This window comes from Nicotiana tabacum, chromosome 1 (genome assembly GCF_000715075.1).
Source record: "Nicotiana tabacum cultivar K326 chromosome 1, ASM71507v2, whole genome shotgun sequence".
Classification (NCBI taxonomy): Eukaryota; Viridiplantae; Streptophyta; class Magnoliopsida; order Solanales; family Solanaceae; genus Nicotiana; species Nicotiana tabacum.
The window spans coordinates 39,004,324-39,026,636 of NC_134080.1; the positions used below are offsets into that span (position 1 = coordinate 39,004,324).

The following is a 22,313-nucleotide window of genomic DNA, read 5'->3' on the forward strand; positions in this document are numbered from 1 at the left end:
AAAAGTGTTTTTTTTTCAAAGATACTTTTCTCAAAAGTACTTTTGGTGAGAAGCAATTTGTGTTTGACTAATTAATTTGAAAAACACTTCTGAACAACAATTAGTGTTTGGCCAAGCTTTAAAAAACTGCTTCTAAGTGTATTTTTCTCAAAAATGCTTCTCAAAAAAGTATTTTTGGAGAGAAACTATTTTTTTCTGCTTCTCCTCAAAAGCACTTTTTTTCCTTCCAAAAGCTTGGCCAAACATCTCAATTTTTGGCCAAAAGTGCTTTTGGCCAAACACGCTATTAGTTCTATACTACGTGAAAAATCAGTAATATCTGATAAATCCCATGTAAGATACAGAAAATAGATCCAAAAGGAAAAAAGAAATATAAGCGCTTCTATTTTCTGTTTAGGAAAACATCAAACAAGCATACATTTAATTTCGCATGATATACGGAAGCCTGATTGAACAAATTATAGAGTAGAAACAAAAGACATACTAGAAAAAGTCTCCATCTTTGTCACAAGCATGAGTCTTTGTTTAAATATTGTTGTATATAACTGGGGTAAAGGTGATCATCACAGCTGCCAATAGCGCCCGCCCGCCCACCCACCCTCACCCCAACTCTCCGTTGCCTCACAAATTCAGGATCATTGTCCCTTCTTCAACCTCTTCTACATTTGTTTGAAGAATATCATAATAGATCTTTAAAAATGAGAACTATAACTTAGTTGTCCATGCAAGGACCTTCTTACATGCTATATGATCATACACTTAATCATATACTTCCTTGATATCCAGGATGAAGAGCCAAAAATGCAGAAACTTAAATGGAGGACCAACAAGGCAATACTATAGAATCTGGAAAGTGTTCACTACAACAGCTGTGCTGCCAAAGCAGCGCTCAGATCTTGTTATACAGATCGAAACATCAAAAAGAAGGCTGCAATGCATTATCATGGCTGGAACCGTTGGATGAACTGGGACCTTGAAATCATTCTCGCTGCATCATAAAGCAGTAATATTATTTTTTGGACAGGTGAACATGCAATGTGATATAACTAATCAGCCTGTAACACTAAAGGTAGTTAAACACATTTCAAACCAACAAAAGATTTTGTTCATGTTGTTTACTGTAACCCCAACAAGTATTCATAGAATGACCAAGCAAACAAAACACTTGTATATTAAAAATATTCAGATCTACCAAGTAAACCATTAATCAACACTGTTTTCCCAGTATGATAAACCCTCCACCCCCTTCTAAAAAAAACCCCTCCAATCAGGGAGTGTCCTATCCCACTTTGCTCACCGGAGCAACTTCACTTGCCTTAACGATAAATCACCATCTCACCACCCATCATTACTACGTGTTAATGTAGAGCCAAAGTTGGATTACATCCTGAAGGTTTTGCAATCCAAAAGAACAGCTAATCTAGTTAGAAATATCTTAAACTAACACTTCTTGGTCAAATAGAAAGAAACCTGATACTACTTTCAGCTCTATTTCGAACAGGCTAATAAAATTACACGCGTTAAGATTGTGTCCAGAACCTGTCAATTTACTCTGAAACCAAATTTTCTAATATACAGATTTGACCAAAAAAACACATTTCATTCTTCCTGACTTCTAGTGAAGAAGAGTCGGCATATTAGTTCCTTCCCATTCCCCAAAAGACAATCAGGCAAATGACTTTAACCTTTAGCAAAGTTTTGGGTCACCAACGTTTGTATGCTTAGGTAGTTCATGTGACATTGATTATCAGCAATCAGCCTCATATTTTTGAACCTAAAAAATAAAAATCCTCTCAATCATGATATACCATATCTGCTCCTACTCTCACTCTATCCTGCCCCAACCCTTCATCCCTCTACTTTTTTTCTTTTTTGTATATTATCTGCCCAGCAGGAGGACTGCGGCATAGCTTTGCAGCTTAACTTTCTCTTTGGCAGTTATTCGAAGTATACGATAAGGAGAAAAGGGCACTTACCTTTTGACGCTTTGAACTTGGTGGCAATGAAAGATTGTGGCACCTGTCTGAAGAACTTGCTTGCTCCATGTTTTCTTGATCCTGTGACAAGGCAAAACATTTTTAGATAGAGAGTTCTGGTAAGTATTTCTGTTTCACAAGTGATGGCCTTCAAGAATCTATCGAGTCTTCTTTCTCAAAAAAATAAGCTGTTGTGTCTCTTTCAAACCTACTATGACCACAAATTAGTCTACTAAACAAGATGTCTAGGGGCTGAAAATACCTGCATTGAACCATGGTCACTTCTATCCTCGTCAAGATTTGGTCTATCACTAGATGAATTATCAGTTCCTGCAGATTCAGAGATAATCGGCATGATATGACGAAGTATATTTGACAAAATAACTCCTTCCTCGCCTGCTGCCATGGCCGTAGCCTGAGAATTACCAATGTCTTCAGCAGCCACACTACCTCCAGTGGCAGAATTGTTACCTCCAATGACATTCTCAGGATGTGGATTTTCTCCAGTGAAAAATGACCTATAAATTTGGTCAATTCTACTTTGGAACTGTGTGGAGAACTCGTCACTGCTTGATAGTTCACTAAATGAGCCAAAATTACCTGAAAACCGTTATCCCAAACAAAAATGAGTCTTTTTTTTTTGAGAAAAAACAAAAATGAGTCTTTGTGTGTGCGTGTGTGTGTTTTGGGGTTCTTTTTTGCATGAATATGAATACTCAAAATATATCAACAGCAACCTCAGAAATTATACCAGACCAAGCAATCAGAAAACCAAAAGCCATAATACCCACATGGCATTTATGCCTTCCTCTATTCATAAACTACAGACACAAACTAACACCCCGACCAGAATCAACCTTCCATACTTAAAAGATCATCTGCCTGACAATTCAAATGGGAGAGTATAACAGCTAAGAACAATATTGATACAAGCATAACTACTCAACGATACAGGTTTTATGAAATTTGATTTGAGATATAGTGGAAGAGACAGGACATGTACTCAAATCAAATGCCAGTGACAGTGGAAAGCAACAAAGATAAAGATCTAATTCTTTACTGGACATACTTATCGCCACTTTATCATAAAAAATGGTGGATGTAATGTGCCGCCAAACAGTAAGAGATCACTCAAATAGTACTCCATAAACCCTGTAACGACTCGACCATTTTCAGCCTAATGTTTAGAAACCTGACAGAAGAAATCTTAAAGGGCCAAATTCCTGCTGAGAGGAAAAAGACGACATTATTGCATGGTTAGTTAATTACCTTCAGCACCAGCAAATCCACTAGTTTGCCGTTCCCCAGCAGAATCAGGATTAGGCGGTTGTTCAGCCTCAACTTCATGTGAATTATTTACGGCAGATGCTTGAGCAGCTGCAGAATTATTAGAATTCCTGGAGCTGATATGTTGAACTCTTGCTAAAACTGGATAAAATAATCCCATGGAACCTCGAGATGAATCAGAAGCTGAATGCCCAACAGAAGCTGGAACTGTAGTAACGACTGTCCTGATAGGAACCACCCGCACTCCAGACTCCATGGCAGAAGAGCTTCTAGCGCCTCCATTGGTCTCTTCATCAGGATTTCCACCATTAGAAGCTGCAGGAGTAGCTTGAACTGGACGCTGTGAACCAGCAGGCTCTCTTCGATTAAGAGTTGAAGGCGTAAATGAACCTAATGGTACAAGTGAGTGAGTAACAAGTAGAAGATAAGCATGAACAAGTGGATCTAGCGCCTGAATCTAAAAAGGTTCACGTCCATCCTAAAGGGTGCCATCAATGCAAACAAGAATGAGAAAAAACCTGTTCGTATTCTGATGTCAATATTCCTAGGAGTAAAACCAGAACCAATAGATGGTCCAGAAAGTCCACCGTCATTTTGTACAGTTCCAACAGGAATGGCACCAAAATTTGCACCCGGCTGGAAAGGTAGTGGCTGCACATCATCAAACATAATGAACTTGAGCGTCCACATCAATGGGCTTTGATAAATAACGTATATCTCAGACAAGTAAAACACCTGAACCATAATAGGATTAGGGCCAGCAGTAGACACAAAAACAGCAGGTCCAGCATTCACCACAGCATCATCCTAAGTTCATTGTTCCTTTGTCAGCACGATTTACATTCTTGCCAGCATAAAGACAAGCAAATCTAGGATATAATATTAATACTACCCTCATCCAAATTGAATTTAAACCTACCGCTGTTTGACCCATTCGCAATGTCATTGTTGTCCGACCAAGCTCAAGCAGCAAAGCACCTAATTTTTGGAATAGATCTCCAGTTCTTAAAGCATGCGATTGAATTCTCAATCTTTGTGTTGGTTCTGTGATATTTGCTTGATTCTCTAGCAGCTTCGAAAATTGCTGCAGTAAAGTGCAGAGCAGGAAATACCATAAAATTAATTGTCACATGGAACAACATTCTGCTTCATGCTGAATAGTACCTCCAGCTACAACTGTGTAGACATACTAATATATTCCTTTTCCTTAGCATCCAGGGAAGACCAAATCCATAAAGAATTGTCATTAAGTGCAGTTATGATATAAGAGCAGTTCTGCTACAAATTCAGATATCTAACTCTACAGATCATTCAAGTCATGTAAAATAATTGTCGTAAGTTGAAGCTTGATGGGTATAAAAGAAGAGATTAACAGTGATTGGTACTTCCACATAACCAAAATACCAATTTTAAGTTCTTTTTTTAAAAGTCTTTGAAAGTTGTAAAAAGGAGGAAAAACAATATTATACTTCATTTTGCTTCAGTTGAATGAGAAAGCTACAGAGTCAGAAAAGAAAAGACAAGCATTGGCCAAACAGAACCTTGATGGTAGTCCCTTAAGAGACAGCACAATCCAGAACTTCTCTTTTTCAGCTTTCTTTTTTGGTTTGATGGATAAATCCTTTTTTTTCAATAACTTTTTTTTAGAAGTAGAATATTAGTACTATTAAAGAAACTAAATAGGTAATCATAAAACAACCATAAACTTTGAGTCCTATCAAAGTTTAGTAACAATAAAGTTAATTTTGAATTCATGTGATTCACGCAAAACTAGTAGAATGCATTTGGCTCCAAGGTTTCTACAACGCTACTTCTTCAATCACTTACTGCTAGCTCATTATCATCATTCCCAAAAAGCTAGTGATGTAAGTAGCTCATAGGAAGCTTCATAACTTATCCCTCTCCTGTATAAAAGGGAAGTAACTCTCCCTCAACTGGTTTCAAGAAGTCTATCCTCGAACTGCGGGTTAGCTTCAAGAGGATAATAAGTAGAACAAATCCCCAGAAACTTTTTTTATATAAAAGAGGAAGGCTTAAACAGAATTTGCTAAAAGTTAAAGCACATACCAACAAGCACTCTGCAGCTTGTTCAGTGAGTAATCGTTGCATCGAGAGCATCACCTCTCCCAAGGATGCAGGCGTTGGAAGGCCTCTCTGTCTAGTGGTATGTGAGGGTGCATTAGAATCTGGTCTATCAGCTCCACAGATCCCAGCAGTTAGTGCAATCTCACTTTGTCTCCTTGCTGCCAACAGTAGACTACACATATAAGAACAGTTTTTACCTCTCATCCCTCTCCAGGGAGGGCTGTCAGTGGCAAAGAAGAGAAAGGGACTTTTACCATTTGCTCTGAACTCTTCAGTCAAATTAGTCAAATACTGTGTTAAAGTTGTCAGAGAATCGGGAATAACCTGCAAAAAACACAGATAAATGAGCTGTAAAGGAGAATAGCTGGAACAAGTGTCAACAATGATCTACCACTGAAATGATACTGGAGATGGAGAACATGTTGCTTTGTACATCAAACAAAGAGAATGCCTGAAAGCATTTGATGGAAAAGTTACCGGCGGTTGCAGAGCTTCCACTGGGAAACCTGTTGCACGTGCAGAAGCGCCAATACCGGAACCAGATTGATTGGTTGTACTAGCATGTTCAGTCGGCAGTTGGTCAGAATTTCTCATATTTCCCATACTAGCTGCACCAAGACCCTACAGATGAGACAGCATGGATGTCCACAAGTTACAAAACAATTAATCAAGTCCTGCAATCAACTCCTCCTTCCCCTCCCCCTCCCCCTCGGCCCCTCCCCCGCCCAACCCACAATGAAATGAGTGTGCATGTGGATGCAAGTGCCAGCTAACACTAGTAAGCCCTAAATAAAGAACATATTGAAACAGCACCTAACTGTAAATAGTAAACAGAGCTACTACAATAAGTTGAAGTTCCTAGAGAATCAGACATGTCATATGCAGTCACTAATATCACTCAGCAGTCAGCACTGTGTTTTTAAAAGCAAAAGGCCGGAAAAAGAAAAACGACAAGGTCCATGAAGCTTGGAGCAAAAAGCGAGAAGTCAATCACACCTTCTTTAAAATTAAGTTCACAATTTATGGAAATTAAAAAAAATACCAAACATCTATGAATTTAGTACAATTAAAGTTAAATTGCTACCAACTTTTTTGAAAATTACCACTAAACTACCTAATTTCAGCATCCGATATATAATTGCTAATATTAATCCACTCCTCAAAGTTAAGATTCAAAGAAGCAATCAATTCTCATTGGGATCACTTTGTGCACCATTTTTTTAAGCGCAAACTTCTCTAAAGCGCATGGTTTCACCCATGAAACAATAACCCCCTCGCTTTGCATCGCTTCAAGCAATGAAGCAATGGCTTTCATAAACTAAATCTCAGGCTTAGCCAATAAACTTTGTTTTGCCAAGCTATCCATTTAGGTAACTTGATATATTCCTCGAGGCCCGGAAATGTACTAAACTAGCTGTGTCAAATGGGTAACTTGTGCTAAATTTGGACAGATTGAATAGGTTTAGTCAGTAAACGGGTTGGGTCATAACATGGCCTATGTTTACTTGGTCAAGATGGGCAGGTAAATTTACTTATCTATTCTACTATTCAAGCAGAAACCCCAACACAAAGTATCGGTGAACTTTATTTACTCTTAGTAAGTGCGTACCAAGTAAGGCTAAAATATTTTTTAATGAAGATGTAGGGTAAAATTGTGCTTACAGTTAATATTTAAAACTTTATTATTTCCTTGTATTCATTATTTAACCTTATAAAGTAATAAAATTTTCATTATTTTGAATGGTGACATCAGAAATGCATAATATCTACTTTCTAAGTTTTCAGAAACTACCATATTTGTCAAATAGTTAAAATTAATTTTAATACTTCATTACTTCCCTGTATTTATTATTTGACTTTCTCAATTAATAAAAGAACATTATTTCCTCGAACGGTGACATTATAAACGAAGTAAATCTCCTTTTTGTAGTTTTCGAAAACTACCATCTTTTTTGATACATTCATACAATAATTAAATGAATCTTCTTACAGAAATAGAACAAAAATTCAAGAGCTTCTAGCCAAAAAAGATTGATAAGATACACTCGAGAACCAATTTCATTATGAGCCCAAACCATGTGATTGAATAAATCCTCCTGCCGGATCTCCTTCTCCCTCTCCTTCTTCAAACTTTGTATGTATACGCACTTTGTATGAGAAAGAAAGGAAAACATAGTGGTTGTATAACAAGATACTAGGCATATTGCACATTTATCACTTTCAAATTTTTGAAAACGAATTTATCTTCATCGACTTATTTCATATCAAGGTTCATGCGTAATAAGGCGTGAGGTTTACTCTTCCTTTTTGCCGCCCCTGGAACTAATGTCAATAGTTTACTCAATTACTTCTTCGGAATGTTAAAAAAAAAAAGATTACTACGTGATTTTTTGAATATGCCTATATCTCTCTCTTTTCCTTCAATGATTTGATTCTTTCAGTAGATACCGAGATTCAGATTGGAAATAAAAGATCTAGTAATTCAAACTATAAGACATAGGAGTAATTCAAACTGTCAGAACAAACAGACATAGCAAATAAATGGAATAGATGGTATGTCGAGGGTATGTCACATATATCAAGATAAAATTGGAAGAATGATATATAGATCCATATCAAATGCAACCTCTATCTTCATTTTGTTCCGGTTTTTTTTTTTTGGGGGGTGGGGGGGGGCAGCTTTGTAGCTGCAATTTAACTTCGAAAGGAAGAATGACAATTTGACCATTTGACCATTTACCCATCTGAGTTTTGATACATTCTATTTTTCTCTTTCTCCAATAGAAAGAAAGGAAGGTCAATTTTCTTGTAGAGTCGTATGCACAAAAGATGCATGTACGGTTCTTGAATCAGATTTTTCAAAAAGTTACTACTAATTCTAAAAATTTTATTATTTCTTTGTGTTCAGTATTTGTCTTTTTTAATTAAACAAAAAAATTCTCCTTAAAAATGTTGTATATATCTTTCATTATGTTATCTTTTTTGATTTAGTAATAAATAACACAAAACACACATACAACTTACGTGGAAAAAGAATAGGTGGTAAATATGGCTAAATAATGGGTCATAACCAAACCCGCCCAACTGAAAACAAATGCAAATAAATACTCTTAATTAGCACTCCAAATTTATTAAAAAAAAGTTTTTTCCACCTACAAACCAAACCCTAAATTATTTCAATTTCATTTGACAAGTTTTGTCACGGGTCAATTTGCGCTATAGGTAGTTCAAACTGACCCAAACTCGTAGATGAACTTGTTTGGGTTATGCCCAAATTGACATGTCAACGAATATATACCCGACTCAACCCTCCCAAGTTTGGAAAACTTTTGCGAGTATATTTTCACGGGCTAAATGGCACCTTTTGGAAAATCATGCCTTTTGAAACAAAATGCATGTACGTCTTCAAAATATAGAAATAGGGCTTGTTCAGAAGAAAAATGATTGCAGCCTTTTAGAGCACATGAAAGTTTAACAAGGGTTAAAATGCAGGATCTCCTTGGAAACATGATGGGTTCTTAGTTTGTGCTGAGCAAGGCTTTTAGAATGAAAAAAGTTTTCACCAAGGATGGAAAATGTCAATTTCCAAGAAGGTCCCAAAGTTTGGAACACACATAAAAAAAACATGTATATCATATGTCGTTTGCAACTTTTAATTTGAAAACCACTATCCATGCACAGGACTCCACCAGCGTAAACCACTAACCTCCCATTCTATCAACAGAAATCATTTACACTTCCATTCCAGTTTACAAGACTACATTGCACGCCACATTTTTTAAAGAAAAATGAATAACTAACTTCCCTTCTTATGGTTATTAAAGTTTTAATGATGTAATGTTAATGTTATATGGCATTCCAAGATTACCACAATTAGTGTTGTAAATCATAGAAATCAATCATGTTAGTTAGTACTTGAAATAAAAGAAAACTCACATTATAATACTCACATTCGGTTTCTTTCATTAAAGGGTTTTTTCTTCAATGAAGGGTAAATTATAGAATAGCTTGCTCTATGTATTTGAAACTAGAGGGGAGGAAGGTCCTTCCTCCCGCGCTTAAGCAAGAAGAAATTATTGCTAATAGAGGTGATTCTATTACATGTATAATATGCATGGAGAGTACAAATGTATTTGATGTCAAAATGAACTTTCTTAAAAAAAATCTATAATTGTCCATTAAAGTACAACCATTCCACATAACTACAACTTAAATATCACAAGCGCATAAAGGCGTCGTCAAGTATTGACCTAATCTCCAAGTACAACAGTACTGCAGCATGCTCATTAATTGCTCCAACATGTGGTATTTTCCTTTTATTGTCATGTGAACACCTTCACAGATTAACATTTCCATTTACCAATACCAACTTCTCTGTTCATCAAGATGAACTGAAAATTTCAATACATCATTCTCCCTCCATCCAAATTTTATATGACACATTTTCTCAATCTGGAATGTCCTAAAATGTTTGAGATGATCCTTCTTCTTTTTTCCTTTTTTGGTTTTTGGTGTTGTTTAATACAAACCATACTTCCTCTGGAAATTCTGGTTCATTTATGACTAATTCAACTTTAAGATATGATGTCTCCCTTACCACACAAATTTCTTTCACTTTAATATATTTTTACTCTCACTAGCATAATATGCAAGTTATACTTATCTTTAGAAGGTTCTTCACAACAAAACTACCTCATGTAAAATGGGAAAGCCTGAGTAATACAATTCATAGCATCGGCAAATATATTTATGTCAAATTTTGGATAAATTACTTTTAACAATTTTTAAGTCAAACAACCCTCAAAAAGAGCACAAAGTAGGGGTGCCTGGCATCTTTATAAACCACACACCCAAGAAGAGATGAGTGGGTCCACATGCAATTCGTCAACCTTTGACAAAGAAAATTACTAAACATGAAATAAATGTGAAAGTTATTGAACCACCTCCAGCAGTCCTCCACAGAACAGGGGAAAAGTCAAAAATCAGCATAGTAGGATCAAAAGTGAGGCCTGTTGAAACTTACATTGAGATCAATCCCCTCGTTGCCAACGCTTGCAACTCCAAATGACCCAAGCACAGCTGAGATAATCTTATAAATATGAAAGTAGAAATTAATTTGTTTCCTGAAACATAAGGCAAATAGTGTACATACACTGTCACAAGGAAAAAATAAGAAGCATGCCTACCCGATTCAGGTCAGGGAAAGTTCCATCTCCGTGTTCGGATAAGTTGTACGTTCCAACAACTACACCAGGACCCACTCGGTTTCCTTGAATATGCCCAGAACTTGATGCAGAAGCAGTCCCTACAGTTTTCATAAATCTCGAAGGTTATGAAACTCATAAACATGACCGGATCTACATAAAACATCCATCAAAATTTTTATTTTTTCTTCTACCAGTTCCTACAAGTTTCCATTAATTTTGAAGACTAGAAAGAACTCGCAAACATGATAGGATCTATACAAAGCATTCATCAATTTGTGTATTGTTTCTTCTACCCTTTTTCAACCACCAAGGCTGTTTTTTGGGTCAACTCAACCACCTAGGTTGCAAACAACTGGTTTACTCGAAATGTCTTTGATTTGTTTTATCTGTGATTACTTTCCTCACCAATACTAAGTTTCCAAATATCCAACAATTAAACATTATAACAACAAAGTGAGATCACAAGAGCAGAACCTAAACAACAAGGGAAGTTTGACTTGCTCTAGAACTTCATGTCTACTTCCAAATGAAACACAGTACGGCTCAAACCATAACAAACCTTGAGGATCAGGGGTGCTCTCTGATGAAGGTTGCCTCACAACCAAATGCAAAGTGTGTCCATCTTCTACATCTATTACGTAAATCGATGAAGGAATTCAAGTATCTAAATTGAAGTCCCGGAATCCTAGGATTGGATACAAGTAGTGGTACCCTTGAAGAAGAATGAATAACAAGAAGGATACGGTAAGCTGAAAGGAGCTGATCATCCTTCAACACTTTCCCCCGGCATATGAGCCGTTGTTGTTCTGACAAGACACCAGTAACTGTGGCAATTTGTTCCTTCAGTGCTGGAACTGGAACCTGCATTCAAAGCAAAAAAAAGAAAAAAGAGAAAAAGCAATATCATGAGTATTGAAGCATGTTTGAAAGAGAGAAAAGAGCTACCACTGTCAACTTAATAGAATGATTAGTGTACATGTGATTCTGCTTCAAATCAGACATGAAAATGGAACTGGAGTTCTCATAGATATTACAGGCTCATATGCACTGGAAATGCTTGCTTAAAAGGTTCTATTTCCTAACGAACTATATAAACAAATTACTAATGGAAGGATAGCCCTTCCGTATTTGTTTCTTTCCCTGTTTCTCCCCTTTGACAGGTAAAAGAGCCTTCTTCCTTAAGGCACAGAATACAAAAGGCAAAAGATGTTTACACATTTATCCACTCGTAATGTATATGTCTGCGAGTCCAATGTCTTTATCTTTATTTCAACAGTGGTCTCAGGACATTTAGCATCATCAAACCCACAAATTTTTACGTCCTCAGCACCGTTGTTACCCATCTCAGCAGGTATTTATTGACCCCTGAAACAAAGAAAGTAACATTCAGATGATAAAAAAATATAAATAATGAGAGAGTGAAAAATAAGAACTTCTCACGTTACTCAAGAGATAACCCAACCTTCATCCAACAAGTTAATTACGTCTAACAAAAGCCATCATTACCCAAATGCCTAAAGAACCCTAAATTCGCAGACCCTAAACACTAAAAATTCAGTCTTGACAACTTTTATTACCACCTCACCATAAACACAGGCGCGCACACACAAGAGTACCTATAAAACAAAAACAAAAATCTCAAACCCAGAATAGTAAAAGCTCAGTCTTGACAATTGCTATTACCACCTCACCATAAACGCAGGCGCCCACACAAGAGTGCCTAAACAAAAAAATCTCAAACCCAGAATAGTAAAAGTTCAGTCGTGACAACTGCTATTACCAACACACACACACACGGGGAGAGAGAGAGAGACACGCACAAGAGGACCTAAAAGATTAAAAAAAAATCAAATACAGATAGCAAAAACTCGGGGTTCAATCGTTGCAACTGGTATCACCAGCCTAAAACCCCAAGGCATAAAGTCATAATTCCAACCTTTCACATCTAAATACAACTAAATCTCCATATTTTTCTGGTTTGATCAATCAGAAACAAGCATAAAAAACCCTAAATTAAAGTGAACAATCCAAAACGATCATAAAAAAAACGACTTTCACAAAGAATAATCGGAGATAGAACCTGAGAGATAGCTCGATCGAAAGCGGTCGCGAAGATGATACTACTGTGAGCAATCAGCAGAGAGTTATGTCAAGCTGATGTGGCGCGCTCTCTCTCTCTCTCTCTTAGATAAATAGTTAGTGCCTGTTAATATTAGATCTGATTGAGCGATTAGAGCCGTCCGATGCGGCTCCTTTGCCTTTCTTAAATATTTAAGTTATCTGAATTGTAGCTAAATAATCTTAAAATTTACACGTTCTCATTAAATATAGATAATCATTGTATATTAATTACATGGAAAAAATTAACCATTTCTTTTATTTTTCTTTTTTAATATCATTCTTGTCGTGTCATTGAATCTAACTCATATTTATGGCAAAACAATCAATGTTGAGACAAAGAATGATTCTTTGGATAAGAACTGTATTACTACTACTTGAACTCTTATTTGGTGTGTTGATATCTCTTAAAAATATTTCTTTCTTAAAATTTCAGTTTCTAAAACATTATTTTTCAGTAATAATTATTTTATAATAATGTAATTGAAAATATTATTCTTAATTCAAAACTCATTTTAGTTGGTTATCTAAAAATATAAAAAATTCTTTAGCTAGTGAAATTTTTTTTAACTCCATTTTGATATTTGACATTAACCATATTAAATATCTGAGTTATTTGAATTATATGTAAATAATTTTAAAATTTAAACCTTCTAAATAATTATAGATAGTCGTCAGATATTAATTAAGAAACACTACATGAAAAAGACTAATATTTTCTCAATTCTCGTAGTGATAATTTTATTTTTGCACTATTCTCATAGGTGTCATTGGAACCTAAAAATAGCCACAAAGTGAAATAATAACTCATATTTATGGCAAAGCATAAAGGTTGACACGATATAAACGATTCTTTGATTACAACGTGACTTTTATACTACGACTTGAACTCTTGTTTGGTATGATTTTATCTTTTTAAAAATATTTCTATTTTAAAATTTCAATTTCTATATATATATATATATAATTATCTTTATAATGATTCAAGTGAAGATATTTCACTTTAATCGGCTATCTAAAATTTTAAATGATTCTTTGACTGGATTTATTTCAGTATGACTCCACTTTAAGTTTATCAATATCTCTAGCCCCAGAATTAGAATTTTTAATACCCTATATATACAAAAAAAATTGTTCTTTGAATCATTAAATGTTAAATTAGTTGATTATTATTATAAAATATTGCATATATTGTCTTAAAATTGTCAAGTAGTTTATTTTTCGACACCATACTTGGCTTAACCTCAATGCAAACTACTCAAATTGCATTCCAATTCAAATTCGAAAATCATATCAGTTTGTTAGTAATAGTGGTTTTTTAAAAATGATACATAATGTAAGTAAAAAACATTCTAAGATATCCTTATCTTATAATCTATATATTTGAGTTGAAAAAAAATATTTAAAATCGATGAGATTAACTTTCAAATTTTTTATCCTCAACAAAGATGAAACATAAGAAGAAATTTGTTGTCATCTTTTATTTCTCGTTTTTAGATCTTTCTAACATTTTTTCAATATTTATTTTCTTTTATCTTATTTTTTATGTCATTATTTCTTTTGTTACAAAAAATTAATTTATTTCACTATAAAAGAATGAGTTTTAATAAAAATTGTCTACATATGAACTTTAATTATATTTTTAGTCTTTGGTTGAAACTATTTCATATTTTCTTTTGGCTTTATCTAATCAGCGTAAATAGGTGCTCACCCGACCACTTAAATGAAAAAATTAAATGATGTGTAATTTAAATATAATCCATATATAATATGTGTATAATCATATGTTGTCGGTATATCATCTATTTATATTAGCTATAAAAAGTAAACAATAAATATGGCCGGATATTATGTAAATATTTCATAAGATTTCGATTTTTTGAGTTTATCCATGATATAACTTCTATTATAGTAATAATTTTAAAACTCTCTAAAAATGTTCAAAAATATCTTATCTTTTTATTATCTTTGAATTAAAAAAGTAAAGATTTTTTTCGAAATAATTTGTTTACATAAAAAAAAATATCACGTCATACCAATTTTTTCTTTATATATACTCTTTGTTACACTTAAAAGTCGCTATAGAAACTATCAATTAGAAACGAAGTTCTCTCTAGTTGAGTTTGAAAAAAAAAACTTTCACATAATCTAATGATTCAAAACTAATATTTTTCAACGAAAAAAATATTATACTCTTGCAATATTGGCTTAACTATAGCTAAATGAAAGGGTTTCAGCTTATACCTTTCAATTCCTTGAATGTGCTAAATTGAAATTAGTGATAGCAATTGTATAGCCAAAGTTTTGTTATTTTTTTGATGTCCATTTATGCAAATTGACTCTTCAAACAAATATTCTTCAAGAAGAAAAAAGAAATAATTTTTTTTAATATTGACTGATTTTGTGATGTTTCTTTCTCCATCATGTATGTTTACTTTATTATATATGTAAGTAAACTCTTATTTGGTTTTGTAAACTCTTTTTTGTTATTTGGATAAACACAGACATGTACCATATATATTACATTTATTTTAAAAGAATTTCGTTTTACTCAAATCTAGCTACAGTGTTTCAAAGAACTATACTTATAGGATTTTAAATGTGAAAGAGTTTTATAGTTATATGGAGTAGTTTTTTTTGTTGCTAGAGGCGAAGTAGTATTTAAATAATTAGAAAAAATAACAAAAATTTCTAATATGATTGCATATGATCATTAACCGAATTAAGTATGATAACATGATAAAAAAAGATAAATTTTATTTTAATTTAAATTCGAATTTTAGAACTTTATCTATAAATTAACTAAAATAGTCAAATATATAATAAAGTTACCATATGCTATTGACATTTATTAGCTTGCCACTTGGCTTAACCATAATGTCAATTATATATGGTAACTTTCTTGCTTTAATATATATATATATATATAGATTTAATTTAAATTTAAATTTTAGAACTTTATCTATAAATTCAAATATGGTTATGGATATGGATATATAAATTATAAAAGGGTCAAAATCATGTTTCCGCTCCAACTTTTTGTTTCACATAAATCAAACCCCAGATTTCAATTTGAACAATCCAACATTATCTCCTCATGTCTCAATTGAATTTCTTAAGTGCTTGTTGTCCTTTAAATTATTATAATTTGTCACTTTTTATTTTTCATAGAATTATAATATTTTTTTATTTGTATTATAGACTTACCTATATAACAAATCACATCATACTTTATAATAAAATTATTCTTTATATAATAATACTCGAGCAAATATTTTTTTTAATCTGCTAGGCAAGCGCCTAAGGTTAGTTTTTTATTAATAAAAAATAAATACAAATGTCTTGATGTCCTACAAAATATAGAGCATAAATTTTGTAAAATACATATACCTTATTATCAAATGAGTAGATCACTCAAAATTGATATCACAAGTATTACTAATCATTGTATAATAAAATTAGCCATGAGAAGCATGTGTAGGCCATGAATTAAACAATGAAAAGAAGTTCCGCATTGTCTTTTAGTCCAGACCAAGCCCAGTTCATTTGATTTAACACGTGTCTTGCATCCGTACTCAAAAAGACGCTAATCCATTGTCGAATCTCCATGACTTCTTTAGTGATTACAAACTAAAGATTACCATGCGTTGCCCAAGTCTCCAAAGCTCATCTAATGTTCAAGAGCATGTGCATTCTCCAGTTTTTTGCTCCAGCACCCCAGATTTTATGGAGTTGCTAAATTGAATTGCATGCTCAAATTCTACGTCCCTGCATTGTTGTTGTCGACTCCTCATGCGATAGAGGAACAGTCAAATATTTCAGCTAGGAACAGGGTTGCAATATGCTTCTGATGCAAATCTTTTTCAACGTGCTTAGATGAAAAGTCAAGCGTGCGTTGATCTGTTGTCCCTATTGTATAATGGCTGACTGCCTCGTTGAAAAAGATCCGTCGATAACTAATAAACAATTAAAAGCTGCCAAAAGTGCATTGCTCCTTTCGATTCTTAATCCAGTTGTTGTCCTTGCTTTCTCGACAGCGTTGCCATCCCAATGTACTAGTGCATGCCTTTCTGCATCCATGCGTATGCCATGCATGCCCCTCCAGAAATGTGAAAAATCATGCTTGACCAAAATAGCATATTCCAATTCATTGTCCAGCTTGCGTTACACTGCCAGACAACAGTTCCATGTCCCAGCTTTTTGTTATCGAAACCCCGTGTGCATTCCTTCTTTCCCATGTGTATGCCATCGTGCAATTCTTTGTGAAAACAGGCGTGCAATCCTGTTGTAATTTACAATGTCCTCCCAACTCTTGTAGCTCGTCGACCGAGTACTCTCTAGGACCCAAACATCTTGAAACATGCATTCATATAATAATGGTAGAAAGCATTTGTGTATTCCATGTCCTTGATGAAGCATGTGTCCATTTAAAATTTCAAAAAGACAGCATTGGCCTTCGTATCCATCTCTTCTTGGAATCTGGCGAGCTCCACATGCTAAAAGCTGCGATGGCTTTTGTTTAATGGCAAGATTCTCATCGAAATTAAGCACTTGTACAGCATGCTGGTTGTATATCCAAGGAATTGAATGCACGCTTGCACCCCATGTTGGATACGTTTCCAATGCCTTTAGCCATCCCTTTTGTGCTCTATTATTGATTTGCTTTTGTTCTTTAGCAGAGGTTTTGTCGAAAAGTTGCATCATTGAATGTCATAAGCATTGTGATACTTGAGGATGTATCACAACTTGTGCATTAGACTCGACTTCAGTGCCCCATGCAATCGATCTGGGCATTCTGATCATATGTTCCCTGCTTATGCATATCATGATATCTCTTTCAAGGTATTGAGTACCATGTACTAATACCACCCAATGAAATTGACAATCATGATAAGTCATCTCCACATTACCATTCCCTGCACAGAAACACCAAATGTTAGTATAATAGAAGATCATCAAGATCTCTTCCCATAAGATTCGACCCTGCTGATTAGTTAAGTCCATTCCGTTTCTCCTTCTCATTTTGCCTTTGTTCCACTCCATATTTATCTCTTTTTTGGCTTTGTTCCTTCCCCTTGTCCTCCTAATTCCTTGCAACCTTTACTCTTATGTAAGGACATTGCATCTTATCTTCGTTAATGATCCTCCTTCCTTTTGAGTCCAGATCCCAGAAACCATGGCACTCAATATTTCTTTCATCTAGAGCATAATTGGCAATGTGGTCTGCTAATGTATTCCCTTCTCTGAATATGTGAGTGACCTTGATGATACTTTGTTCCTTCAGTCTTAAAATCTCCTCTACATGTTCAGTTATATACCAAGGAGGATTCCATGAATCCTCTATAATGTTATTTAATAGCATAGAATCTGTCTGCGGCCATATCCGGAAATAATTAAGACTTTTGCACATCTTCAATGCCTCCGCAATAGCTACTGCTTCTGATACATTGTTGGTTCCTTCAGAGATCTCCCTTCCTTCTGCATATATCAAATCACCTGTCTCATCCCTTATGTAGAAACCAATTGAACTCCTCCCTAGGTTCCCTCTACATGCTCCATCCGTATTCACTTTGATCCATCCTCTTGAAGGAAATTCCCATAACACTTTATCATATTTCAGTCGAGGTGTGTACTGCTCCATCATTGTCAGTAAGTCCAGCCACTTGTGAGGCACCTGCAGTCCTAGCTTTTTCAGTTGGACTAGCGATTGCAAAGTAGATGGCACCTGGTAAATAACTCTGCTCACTGACACTGCTTCTCCATATTTCAAACTGTTTCTTCTTTTCCAGAGTTCCCATACTATGCATGTAGGTAAAACTTGTAACACTGGCTTCAATCTAGGTACTACTGGTGTTGTCCAACACTTTGTAATTGCTTGATGTAATGACAACCCATCTAATGCAATTCCTGCTCTCCTCATGAAGTAACTCCAAACACTTCTAGCTGCATTTGATGTGAAGAACAAATGTACTAATGACTCCTCCTTAGGATCATTACAACACCAACATTTAGGAGGCATGGAGTATCCTAGTCTATGCAAGAAATCATCAAGTGGCAGTTTGGCTTTCCACACCTTCCACAGGAAGAATGATATCTTGAAAGGTAAACCTTTTACCCATATCATCTTATAAGCTAATCTTGGGTTGGCTCTTCTTCGCAGGTAATCTCATGCAGACTTTACTGTAAAATGTCCCCTTGTTTCAAGCATCTAGAAAGGAGTATCTAACTGTGAACTTTCAGTTGGTGGTCTAATGTTCTGCACAATGTGGTGTGCTAAATCTTCAGGTAGGCTCTCAAACATTTTATCCACATTCCACATACCATTTTCAACCAGATCATTGACATTATGAATATCCTCATCGATGCCAAACTCCGCAGGCACTTGGAAATATAAGGCTCCCATCTCAGTCCAATTGTCGAACCAGAATTGTGCTGATCCCATTCTCAGTTCCAGTAGATTTGGTGCTCAATCAAATCCCTACATTCTAGCATTTTTCTCAACATATGGGATCCACGCTTCCAAGGTACAATTATTGCATTTAGTTTCTTGCAGTACTTTTGACTAATAAATGCACTCCATAACGTGGGCTTAGTCCTGAAATTCCACCACAATTTGCAGAAAAGTGCCTTGGATACATCATGTAGGGACCTGAAACCTATGCCTCCCTCCTCATAAGGCATACACAGGTTAGTCTAGGACGCCCAATGTCTAGTGCTGCCTCCCACATTGCCGCTCCAGAAAAACTTGGCAAAAATGCTATGTATTTTGTTGATCACATGACTTGGTGGATTCACTGCTGACAACATATGAATTGGAATACTCTGCAGGACATTTGCGCTTAAAACAGCTCTGCCTCCTACAGATAGGAGTTTGCCTTTCCATGACTGGAGTTTGTCCATAACCTTAGTGATTAAACCCTGGTAATAGTCTCCATTTCTTCTTGCATAAAAAATAGGACATCCAAGATAGGTCATAGGGAAACATTGTCTTCCTATACCTGTAATCCTTTCCACCTTATTAATCACCTCATTATCCGTTAAGTGATGCAGGTATATGGCTGATTTGGCTTTGTTCACCAGTTGACCAGATGATGATTCATAAGCTTGCAAAACCTCCATGACAAGTTTCAACGAAGTTTTATCAGATGAGCAGAAAATGATTGTATCATCAGCGTATGATAGATGATTTATTTTTGGGCTCCATTTTGGCATTCCAAAATCCACAGAAATACAGGTTAGTGTGTAGTGAATTCAATCCCTGAGAAAGTGCTTCTGCTGCTAGAATGAATAGAGTTGGTGACAAAGGGTCACCTTGTTTAACTCCCCTCGATGATTTGAAGAAACCGTTAGGCTGACCATTTATAAGCACAGAGTACCAATTGTTCCCAATCAAATAAAAGATCAAGCCAATAAAAGCTTCAGGAAATCCCATTTTCCTTAGTATTTTGGTCAGGAATAGCCATGATAGCCTGTCGTAAGCTTTTGTCATATCAAGCTTAATCACAACGTTCGGACCTGCTTTTGTTCTCAACCTGATATCCGTAATAATTTCTTGAGTTAACAGTACGTTCTCAACTATGCTCCTGCCCTTCACAAAACCTGCCTGTTCCTCTGAGATTATGTTTGGTAATAATTCAACCAACCTCTCATGAATTACTCTAGAGAAAATCTTGTTAACAAAGTTGCTAAGACTGATTGGTCTCATGTCTGCAAAGGTCATCACTTCTTTTTTCTTTGGTGATAAAACCAGGTTTGTGTGCGTAACACTCTTTGGCAGCTGCTGACCGCAAAAGAAAGCCTTGACCATTTGGACAACATCTTCTTCAATAATTTCCTAGCATGTTCGGTAAAAGGCTCCAGTGAAACCATCCGGTCCACCAGCTGAGTCCCCATTCAACCCCATAACTGCTCTCTTCACTTCTTCATTGGAAGGTAAGGCCATCAATCTTTCATGTTGATCACTATCTACCATTGAAGGCACATGATTTAGAATAACGAAATCATTTGGGACTGCACTCTCAGTAAACTGATCCTTGTAGAGCTTTATTGTTTCTTCTGCTATTAAGTGATCTTCTTCAATCCAGTTACCAATGCTGTTCTGGATCCTTGATAATTTCAGTCTCTTCCTTCTCCCATTAACTTGAGCATGGAAGAATGTAGTGTTTCTATCGCCATCTTTGAACCATAACATGCCAGCTTTTTGTCTTCAGAATTCTTCTTCTAATGCTAGATATTTAATCATTTTAGCTTGGACCTGTTGTAATCTTTGTCTATTCATTTGTGTAGGATTGACTTCAAATTCTCTTTCATGAACTAAGATCAAATCCTCAAGGCTTGCAATCTTCTGGAATATATCCCCATATGTAGCTCTGCTCCAGGTAGATAGTGCTTGTTTAAGCTTCTTTAACTTGTAGTTAAAAATGCAAAAAGGGTTAGCACTAAAATCAGCATTCCAATTCTCCTTTACAACATCTTTGAATGTTTTATGCTTTGTCCAGAAGTTAAGAAATCTGAATGACTTCTTAATTGGAGGAGTTTCTATATCACATTTCAGCAGCATTGGGCAATGATCAGACCCAATTTTGGATAGGTGAGTTATCTCTAAACCAGGAAAGGTCTATTGTAACTCATTATTGCCAAGACATCTGTCCAATCTTTTAAAAATGCAGTCCTCCTCTGATTTTCCATTCCACCATGTAAATATGCTTCCTTTAAAACCCAAGTCTGTCAAGTTGCAGGTGTTGATGCAGTGCCTGAAGTCGTCTACTTCAATGAGAGAAACTGGCAAGCCCCCAAATTTCTCTTCCTCATCCCATATCACATTAAAGTCGCCTCCGACTAGCCAAGGTATTGTCATATCTGATGACATTGCATACAATGAATCCCACAGTTCTATTCTTTCAGTGCGATCACATTTGGCATAGACTAGTGTAAGGATGAGCTCAACATGTGTTTCAGAGTGCGTTAATCTCAAAGTCAGCTGTTGAGTCATGTTATATAAAATAGTAACCTCAAAAATTTCATCAATAAATGCCCAAATCTTGTGTGACACATTCACCACAGCTTGTGCCAGACCAATTCTTGCTCTATACCTCTCCATTTTGTGAGACTGTTGCATGGGCTCAAGGATTCCTATGAACTCAAAATGATGTTTTCTGTGCATTGTAATCAGCCTTTCAAATGCTTGCATCGTGTTTACTGACCTGACATTCCATATAATGGTATCCATTAAATGTTTTGGGATTTGGACAGTGTTCTCCTTGTTTGTACTCCACTAACTGGGACAGTAGAAGTCTCTTTTGACTGATTCTTTTTTCCTTTTTTTGCAGATTTTACTAGTTCAATAAACCTTGGCGACAGATCTCCCTACTTGGTAACATTAAGGAAATTTTGTGCAATGGATTCCTCATCCATGTCTCTACCTTTAAGTTCTGCATGGTTAACTTGATCATGTGCTTCTATTGCTTCTTTTGATGTAACAATATCCTCTACCAGGTTGATGAGTTCAACATCTTTTTCAGCATGTTCATTGGTCAACAACATTGTATTGTTCGATGGAACGATACTTCCTGCTACATCCTGCACGGTGCTCAATGGAACAGTACTTCTTGCATAGACCTGCACTGTCATAGCTTGGTTC

The 22,313-nt window shown here is 35.4% G+C and overlaps 2 protein-coding genes across 2 annotated transcripts; both read right to left on the reverse strand.

Annotated features, from left to right (window-relative positions):
• Positions 1-648: 648 nt before the first annotated feature.
• On the reverse strand, positions 649-12,776 carry LOC107780591 (ubiquitin-like domain-containing protein CIP73). The gene is made up of 16 exons (XM_016601143.2): positions 12,636-12,776; positions 11,770-11,920; positions 11,299-11,416; positions 11,115-11,186; positions 10,535-10,653; positions 10,372-10,437; positions 5,826-5,969; positions 5,603-5,672; positions 5,331-5,506; positions 4,183-4,347; positions 3,999-4,070; positions 3,782-3,914; positions 3,246-3,653; positions 2,239-2,576; positions 1,977-2,057; positions 649-988 (listed from the first exon to the last, which is right to left on the reverse strand). Exons 2-16 carry the CDS (start codon positions 11,896-11,898, stop codon positions 980-982), a joined length of 2,100 nt encoding a protein of 699 aa, XP_016456629.1. The 5' UTR covers positions 11,899-11,920; positions 12,636-12,776; the 3' UTR covers positions 649-979.
• An 8,514-nt stretch (positions 12,777-21,290) lies between these two features.
• Positions 21,291-21,902, reverse strand: LOC142162609 (uncharacterized). The gene has a single exon (XM_075218859.1). The coding sequence runs from the start codon at positions 21,900-21,902 to the stop codon at positions 21,291-21,293; it is 612 nt and encodes a 203-aa protein (XP_075074960.1).
• Positions 21,903-22,313: the final 411 nt, after the last annotated feature.

Coding starts and splice junctions, on each gene's coding strand:
- LOC107780591 (XM_016601143.2), bottom strand. CDS start 11,898: ATGGGTAACAACGGTGCTGAGGACGTAAAAATTTGTGGGTTTGATGAT. Junction 11,417..11,769: donor CATTACGAGTGGATAAATGT/GTAAACATCTTT, acceptor CTTTGAATGCAG/GTTCCAGTTCCAGCACTGAA. Junction 5,507..5,602: donor TGAAGAGTTCAGAGCAAATG/GTAAAAGTCCCT, acceptor TACTGTTGGCAG/CAAGGAGACAAAGTGAGATT.
- LOC142162609 (XM_075218859.1), bottom strand. CDS start 21,902: ATGGATACCATTATATGGAATGTCAGGTCAGTAAACACGATGCAAGCA.